Source organism: Egretta garzetta, unplaced genomic scaffold (assembly GCF_000687185.1).
Source record: "Egretta garzetta isolate BGI_Z169 unplaced genomic scaffold, ASM68718v1 scaffold589, whole genome shotgun sequence".
NCBI lineage: Eukaryota > Metazoa > Chordata > Aves > Pelecaniformes > Ardeidae > Egretta > Egretta garzetta.
Window position 1 is genome coordinate 47,082 of NW_009266282.1, and position 8,918 is coordinate 55,999.

General features: G+C 54.0%; 1 protein-coding gene across 1 annotated transcript in view; it reads left to right on the forward strand.

Moving 5' to 3' along the window:
- The window catches only part of PIK3R6 (phosphoinositide-3-kinase regulatory subunit 6), a 31,802-nt gene that overhangs the window by 3,876 nt on the left and 19,008 nt on the right, over positions 1-8,918 (forward strand). Inside the window, exons 2-5 of the mRNA XM_035902637.1 lie at positions 748-880; positions 4,603-4,686; positions 5,918-6,009; positions 8,358-8,426. Coding sequence (XP_035758530.1) covers positions 868-880; positions 4,603-4,686; positions 5,918-6,009; positions 8,358-8,426 — 258 coding nt within the window. The 5' untranslated portion in view covers positions 748-867. The remainder of the gene's footprint in view (positions 1-747; positions 881-4,602; positions 4,687-5,917; positions 6,010-8,357; positions 8,427-8,918) is intronic.

The following is an 8,918-nucleotide window of genomic DNA, read 5'->3' on the forward strand; positions in this document are numbered from 1 at the left end:
GGAGCGGCAGGCCAGGAGAAACCCAGCTGTGGGGTGGGTGGCTACAGCTGAGCGTCCCAGTGGTGGTATTTCACGTAGGAGATGCCGGTATCTCCTCTGCTCCCCCGTGGCTGCCCCGTGCCAGCTCCCCAGCCCGCCTGTGGTCATGTCACAGGCAAATCTCCCTTCCTTCCTCCTCAGCTCCTGGGATTATTTTTTTTCCTCTTTCTTTGGAAAGAACAATGCTGGAGGGCAAGGGAAGCCGCCTGGCTCCAGGCTGGCTTCCCTCTGCAGTGTAACTGGCTCCCAAGCTTTCCGTGGGGTTTGTTTCTCTGGGATGCTGGATCAGGATGGCAGCAGAATGGTACAACAAGCACAGAAACCTCATGAAAATTTGGGCTTTTTTTTCTTCCTTTTCTGGTTGGATTTTGCTTTTCAGACTCAGTTTGACTTAATCTGAATATTTCGTCTTAAACCCCAGGGAGGATGAGCTTCCCAACCCTGCCCTGCTTGGTGATGCTGATGCTCATCCCTGGGGGCCTCCTTGCTGTTCAGATGAGTTCAGCTTCGAGCTGAAGCTTTCTCTGGCAAAACACAACCCCTGAGACACGCTGAGCTCACCCTTAGGGTTCTGCCTCCCTGCTGGGCATCCTCCATGCTGGGCTCCCATGCCCGCAGTGTCCCGGTGGCTTTGTGCTTCCCCCTGGGGCTCAGGCTGATCCTGATCTCCACCACCAGCCTGAGCTGAGTGTCCCTTATTTTTTGCAGGCAAGAAACAGGACCCAAGGCCATGCCCGTGTGGAGTGAGGAGCAGCTGTGCACTTGCCCTGTCACTGCAGACCCCCAGTGGCTGCTGTGCCCACCCCGTGCTGCAGCCTCAGCCTGGCCATGGAGAGCACAGGTGGGTGATGCTGAGCGCCCTGGCATGCCGGGGGGTCCCAACCGAACGGCCCCACCTCATCTGCCGCCTTGTGCCTTGATTGCCTTCTGATAAAATATGCGGATATCTAAGGAGGATTCATTGCCGCTGGGCAGACCTTGCTCTCTGCAAGAGCCCCAGGCCCTGCTGGGTAGACAGGAAGCTGCATGAAGCAACTGCAGGGCAGCAAAAAGATTTGCTGTAGAGGGGCGCGTCAGAAGCACCAGGTCTGGCAACCATTCACATTAGAGATTGAAAGCAGTTTTAGGTTCTATCATGTTTTTTGTGTCCATATTTTTCCCCATCTGTGTTTTATCTTCACACTGTTTCACAAGGTGGTGGCGGCCTCCTGGTACCCCGAGGTCAGGATATCAACACTGAAATGTTTTATTTCATTTCTAAGCCACTACTGTTTGTTGCTGCTTGGTTGAGCCTGTTTTTAGATCAAAGTGCCTCTTGTTTGTGTTGGAATGAACGCTTTGATGCTCTGCTCCCCACGAAGAAACCTCAGCGTTATCATGGCTGTAGACACTTTGATTTAGAAAAAGGGGACGGTATTTATATCTGTGCTCAGGAAAAACGTCCCCTGGTGATTAAAAACATACACAAACAAAAAGAATAGGAAATTTCAAATAGTCCATTATTACATAATTTCCTAGTGCAAAACCCGAACGTGGTAGTGAAATCGAGGAGCTTTACAAAATCACTGGAGAGAAAACAAAAAGGAGAAAAACCATGAATTTCCAAACCAGGTTTTGACATTTCCCCAAATGACACTTCCAAGATGAGAAAAATCCCATTTCAAAGGACATTTTTGTACTGGAGTTTCTCCCCGTGTGGGTACAATGGCGTGAACTGTGCTGGCAGAGGCAGGGCTTGCCATGTACGCACACACAACGTTGCCGGCACGTGTGAATAATTGTGGACCCATGCATGTGGCTGGTGTCTGACATCACTTTGGCTTAAGCCTCTGCAGAAGAAGCCTGAACTGACTGAATCCTCCATACAAGCATCCCTAAGCGGATGTGCTTCCCTGGGGTCAGTAGATAAGGAACTATTTCAGCTATTGGGGTGCACTCAGGAATAGGCCATCCCCAAAACTTCAAATTCTGCATTTCCCAGTTGTCGTTTATGCGGGGCTCATGTCTGCTGCCCCTATGCCCTGGTCGCCATCTCACTGGACCCACAGCACTGCAGTCTTGGGCTTGGAGAGGGGAAGAGTGGCTTGTCAGGTGTCTGGCCATGCTGCATGCCCTGCAAGCAGGTGACAAAGAAGCAGCAAGGATGCCATGAGGGCCAAAGTGCTCCTGCTCTCTGCTGGGCATCGCCAGTGGGAACGGTGGAGACTCTGAGGTGCCATGTCCACTCCCCTGCATGGAATCATAGAATCAGAGAATGGTTTGGGTTGGAAGGGACCTTCAGAGGCCATCCAGTCCACCCCCCTGCAGGGAGCAGGGACACCTTCAGCCAGATCAGGTTGCTCACAGCCCTGTCCAACCTGGCTTGGAATGTTCCCAGGGGTGGGGCCTCCAACACCTCTCTGGGCAACCTGTGCCAGTGTCTCACCACCCTCATTGTAACAAATCTAAACCTACCCTGTTTTATTTTAAAACCATCACCCCGTGTCCTGTTACAACTGTCCCTGCTAAAAAGATTGTCCCCATCTTTCCTATGGGCCCCCTTTAAGCACTGAACAGCCGCTCTAAGGTCTCCCGGGAGCCTTCTCTTCTCCAGGCTGAACAACCCCAACTGTCTCAGCCTCACAGGAGAGGGGCTCCAGCCCTCAGATAATTTTTGTGGCTCTACTCTGGACTCATTCCAACAGGTCCATGTCCTTCTTGTGCTGAGGGCTCCCCAGCTGCTTCTCTTCTCCAGGCCGAACAACCCTGCATGATAACCCTGGGCCCACGCACTCTCTAAAAGACACAGTAGAAGAGCAAAAAATCATCTATTCTTTGCTTCAAACCCATCCCAAGATGGTCCAGAGGTCTGCATGGGATGAGGGGGCAGAAACTCAAAGCTGCCCCATCTCCTGCATGATCATGGCTTGATGGTCCTCAGCACACAGGCGCGCTCGCTGGAGGTGGCCCTGTTTGTCTGACCCTCCAGCTGAGCTGTAAAATCCTGTAGGAGGCCTAAAAGAGGGCCTGTATTTTCCCATTTCCCTCCCTGTAGCTCTCAGCCAGCCAGCTCCCAGCCCACCTCCCCCAGTCACCATTCCTTGCCAAGCCCAAAGCACTGCCCGTTCCGCCGACTCGAGCCAGCCCAGTTGGCTTTATCTGCTTCCAGAACCAATGAAGGATGTTTGGGGGCCGTAGTCCTTGAGCACAGCTCTTAAGTACTGTCACCCTGGCTGCTTCCTCTGGTTCTTGTAGGTAAAGATGAGTGCTCACCGCTGTCCTTCTGCCACCTCTCTGATGTTAGGGAAGATGGAGAGGGTGTGGAGGGAATGAGCAAATTGAGGAGCAAAACTGGGCAGGAAATGTGGTGGGAATGGCACCGATCCTCAAAGGCAATCCCGTGTAGATGAGAAAACTCAGATTGGGCAGTACATGTCTGGAGTTCCCTTAGGACCTGGATAAATTGCTCCTTGCTGACATCCCTGCCATGGAGGCAAGACCTGCTCAGCCACTGCCGGCAATGATCTGGACCCCAACGGTGAGGACGGAGGCGTGATCCTGCCCCAGGAAAGGGCCCTGGGATACAGTTACCACAAACATCTGAGATCTTCCCCTGGATCAAGCCATGTTCTGGCTGCTCCCACAAATTCCTGCAAAAGGAGAACATCACCTAATGAAACCCAACTTCATGTAATGCTTTTTTTTTATTACAAAGGAACAAGCATAGTTTTGCCAATAGAGAAAGAGGCCATTGTAAGAAGGGACACAAAGACAGGCCATGGTGGAGTAAAGGGACCTTGCAGCTTTCCCAGCTGATACCCTGCTTGCTTTCAAGGTTGACTTTTATTTTACATCTGCGATGTGTCAGCATGCATGTCCAGCCCGCTGCCATGCGAGCTCACTCGTGACCACAAGCCCTCACCCCACGTACGAGTCATACCCCAAACTGGGTCTGCGGTTGTCAGGTTTATTTTTGGCCGAGAGCAGGATGCAGTTCGGTTTTGACATGTACACGCGGTGCTTGTGGTGGTTACCAGGCAGAAGCACTAACCTTGGGCCCCTGCCTGGGGGAGCAGAAGGTGCTCGGGGCCCGCAGGTGGGTGGTTGCACATCAGGGGGAGGCTGTGAGGGGTCTCAGGAGGAAGGCAGGGGGCGAGATGCCCAGGCTGGTGGCTCTGCCTGGGTTTTCCACGAGGGGTGAGGTGCTGGTGCGGGCAGCAGACCTTGTTGCAGGAGTGTTCCTTGTGATGGATATAAGGTTGAGGCCGAATCCATGCAGTGCCAAAATGCAGAGGTGTTTGTGCTCTTTCATGGTGCAAAGCTGTGGTTTAATTTGTTAGCTTCTATATTTAATGTGTGAATTTTTTTTTTAAACAAGGGGAAAGGGGGGGCTCTTCAAAGCTTGTGCATAAGAAGTCCTCTGCAGAGCTTCCCTACCACCACATCCCTGCAGCAGCACTTTGCTCTCCAGTCTGGCTCCAGGGCCACCAGTTGGTGGGGTGGCATTTGTGGGGCGGCTTGTCCCTGGGTGCTGGTCTCCCAGGGGTGCTGGCCCAGCTGCTCACGTCCTCTTCATCCCCACAGAGGTGGAGTCGGACATCCTGCGCCGCGTTCGCACGCTGCTGCGAGAGCTGGACGGGCATCACCCTACCTGCCAGTGCGATCGAGGTAAGGCAGACCCCGGGCACGGCTCCAGGGGTCAGTGCTCACCTCCCCCAGCGCTGCCTCTCGGGGGCATTGCTTGGCCCCAAACCCCCCCACAGCTCCCCTCTCTCAGACAGCGCCTGGGTGGGGGGACACAGGGTGGCCTCAGCTCCCTGGCACTGCTCTGCCTTTCCTAACCTGCTCTCAGAGGTGCTCAGTCTTTGGCAAGCTCCTGGTGGCTGCTGTGCACCAACCTCAGCAGCTTTCATCCCTCCCTGAGGTGGCTGTTACATCCACTACACCCTTCACCCACGCAGGGGGTCCAGCATTGAGGTGGGACAGCAAATGCCCGAGTCTATGATGCTGTTCCCAGCTCTGACACCGACACCCCACAGCCCCATCCAACTCACTTGACACCTCTGAACTGGAGTCTCCCCATGCCTCCGGTGGGGGTATCGCTTTGCCACGCTCTGCCCCTCTCTAAATCATAGAATCATAGAATCATTTGGGTTGGAAAAGCCCTTTAAGATCATCAAGCCCAACTGTTCCCCTAACCCTGCCATCCCACCACTAAACCCTGTCCCTGAAGAGTCAGCTGAAATCCCTGTGTTATGGTTTTGGGGAATAAAACTCTAGTTGACCCAGCAACTGGCCTGTAAGAGCCTTAGGAAACTTAATTGATTTTGAAAAATTGATTCTACTTGGAGCACACAGAATATTTTACAGTTAATCAGATTTGATTTTGTCTGGGGTGAGCCTTGACATCTCCAGGACTGAGCTGCTTTGCAGTCCTTGCTCAGAGTGTGAGCTGTTGCAGCCAGCGTTCAGGTGCTGTGTGCTGGGACCAGCAGGAGCCCAAATTCCTGGGGGCAGGTGGTGAAAGCAGGCAATGGAGCGATGGAGGGAACAGGAGACAAACGTCATGTCCATTGCCCTGCCTTGCTTTTCTCCAGTCCCCCAGTCTTAAGATCTCCGGGGCCTTTTCCCAAAGTTCTCCCAGTGTTAAAGGTGTGATATGTCAATGCTGCGTCTGGAATCAGGGCAGCAGCATGACTTGTCCCTTGCAGAGGGTCACTGGTGGAAGCAGAGGGCAAAGAAGCCCAGTTTAGCTCTGACAGTGGTGTCAGTGTAGCATCCCAGTGGGTGATTTTTGCAGCATCAGTGCCCAGGTTTGCTGATTCCTCTGTCAAACACTGTTCCTGACCCATCACTGTTCTGCTCTGCAACCTGATCTCTCTTGGCTTTCACTTCTCAGGGATGCTGCGATGGACCCTGCATAAAAAAATCGACCAGAACCCCAGTAACAGCCCCATCCTGGTCAGGATCCTGGTGAAGGAGCTGGAAAGGGTGAGTGCTGCCAAAGAGACATCCCCTGAGCACGGGGCTTGGCCCCGCTGTGGTCTGTGCCCTGCTGTGGGGCCCAGGGGAGCAGAGCGATGGGGACTTCACCTGCAGGGCTCTGTCTCCCACCCGTGGCACTCCAGGCTTGAGCTGGCCAATGTGGTTTTAGGGGCCTCGAGCCTAGCTGGGGGCTGTGGCTCATAGCAAAGAGTGGAAAACTCTGTGGGACACCAGGGCACAGCTGTAGCTTGTCCCCAGCTGATGGCTGCAGGGACTGGGGTTTGGCCCAAAAGTGACAGCAAGCCATGGGCAGAGCAGGGAACCTCCCCAGGCTCCTCGTTGCTGCAGCAGCCAAAGGCAGCTGCAAAAAGCACAGCGTGACCACCCCCAAATCTCCCTCATCCCACCCCAGCCAGCTGTAGTCATAGGTAGTGTGGAAATTCCTCCTCCATGTCACTCATTTCCTCCCCAGAGGGTGTCAGAGTAGAAACATCTAACCCGGTGTCCTGTCCTGAGAGCATCTGATGGAAATCTTGTGATGGCTTTTTTTTGTTTCATTGATTTGCTTGTCATTTTTTGGCTCTTGTGTAACATTTAGCACCTGCAGCATCCTGGCACGACCTTGTGGTTTGATGAGATGTCGTGTGGAAAAAGCACCTTTTCTTTCTTACAAGCCTGCCTCATTTTACCCAGCACCCTCTCATTCTGGTGCAGGGAGGAAAAGTCCATGTGCGCCCTCCACCTCCTCCTCCCCACCCTGGTGATGACCCCTGCTAGTCGTCCTTTGTGCAGAAAACCTCCCCGTACCATTTTCTCTGCATCTTTGCAATTTCTCCTTCCAAGCTGGAAGGATGGAGCTGCCTTGCTCGGCATCACTCAGCTCCAGTGCCTCTGGCCAGTTGCTGCTCAGCCCCGGGGTGCCAAGCACCCTCTGTGGGGGCCATCACCTCTCTCCATCTACAGCTGGGTATCAGACCCTCGGGCCACGTCAGCCCAGCACAGACGCCTGCGCACACATGGCAGCGCTGTGAACATGGAAGGGTTGCTCCTCATCTTTCTTTCCTGCCTTTTGGGCAGCTCCCAGGCTATTTGCAGGATGTCTGTCCCATGCTATGGCAGCTTAGCGTCTGTCAGTGCCTTGGGGAGGGATCTTATCAAGTGGCTTTTGCAAATCCAGATGGGCAGGAACGCCCACATCACCCTTGGCTACGGATGCAGGGATTCCCGCAGAGGGCTTGAGCTCTGCTTACCTCTGCAAAAGCCATGTCGGTCCCTCCCATTATACCTATTAGCACTCGACTAATCTTTCTTTGCCCAGGAGGGACATCAGGCCTCCTGGTCTGTAATTCCCTTAATATCCCTGAAGCTCTTCCTGGAAATCAGTGTCACTTTTTTTCTTTTTTTTTTTTTTTTTTTATTCCTTTGGTACTGCAGCAGCTCTGAGCAGTCAGTACCAACCACAGATCATAATTTAGCAATTTCATGCTTGACTTCCTCCAGGACTCTGGGCAAATATTGGCTCGTCTCAGGAATTCAGTATTACTCATTTTATTGCTAATTTCTAAAGCTTTGCTGCCATCAGTTCCATTTAACTCAGATCCACCAGCACAGCAGCCCTGAAGAAGAGCGCTGGAAATATCTTTGGGATGAAAATATCTTTCCCAGGTTTATCTAGGGGCATTCCCATTGCTGGAGCTGCAGGGAGGGGCCAGGGCTGTGTCGGCTTGAGCATCTGTCTGGCTTCCCATGGGCCAGGATGGGGATGCAAGAGCATTTCTCCTCCCTGTCCACTCTGGTCCCACACCCACCAAATGTAAAACAGGCTTTTTCCAGAGGGATCCCAGTGGTTTTCTATTTTCACATGAATTTTTGCAACAGAAAGGGGATCCTTAAAGAGTTCAGTTAGATACGTTTGCTGGCTCTCTCCCCCATGACTGCACTGCCCTCGGTGTGCAAACCACGCTCCCACAGCAGCTCCCAGAGCCTTCTCATCCCTACAACAATCTCCAGCCCTGCAATGCAGTGGTGGCCACTGGTAGTGGTGTCCCCCCCTACACTTCCCCAAGGCTGGGCTTGCATGGGATGCCCACCTGGCAGGACCTGTCTGCCCCAGGGGCATCCTGCCCTCCCTGGTGGCCTGTGGAGGGACCCCAAACCCCACCTTGACCTGGGAAGCATCACCTCTGAGCCAGGGCAAGTTCCCATGCTCTCCCTGTGTGCCTGAGCTGCTGAGCAGCTGGGACCCAGCACATCCCAGGGGCTGCAGTGGCTTTCCTGGCTCTGGTCTCCGCCACTGCCTGTCCCAGCACCCTGCCAGGTGCTGCCCATGCTGACTGTGCCTTTTGGTCCCGCAGGCGGAGCGAGGTGACTTCAGACATTACATCATCCCCTTGCTGCACACGCTGATGTACACCTTGATAAAGGTAACCTGCCGTGGGCTTTGCTGGGGCAAAATCCAGGGAAATCAGAAGCCACAGGAGGGGCCACCTGAAGTCACTGAGCACCTATTACTGTGCTGAAATACCCCAGCACCCGCCCAGCAAAGCCCTGGGACTACCCCAGGTGGACCCAGATGTGAACTTCCCAGTGTGCTGTTTGATGGCTGAGACTCTGGCACCACTGGGAGCAACAGGTCCTTCCCACTGACCCCCCTTTTTGGACATGTTTGGGTGCCTGATGGTGCAGGAAGCCACAGCCTGGCAAAAATGTGTGCCCACCACCCCTCAGCAGGTATTGCTGGAGGTTTCACCACTTCAGTGAGACCCCCCTGGAGCCCTGCATCCAGCTTGGGGGCCCCCAGCACAGGACAGACAGGGACCTGTTGGAGCGGAGCCAGAGGAGGCCACAAAAATGATCCGAGGGCTGCAGCCCCTCTCCTGTGGGGACAGGCTGGGCGCGATAGGGTGCGTTTGCCC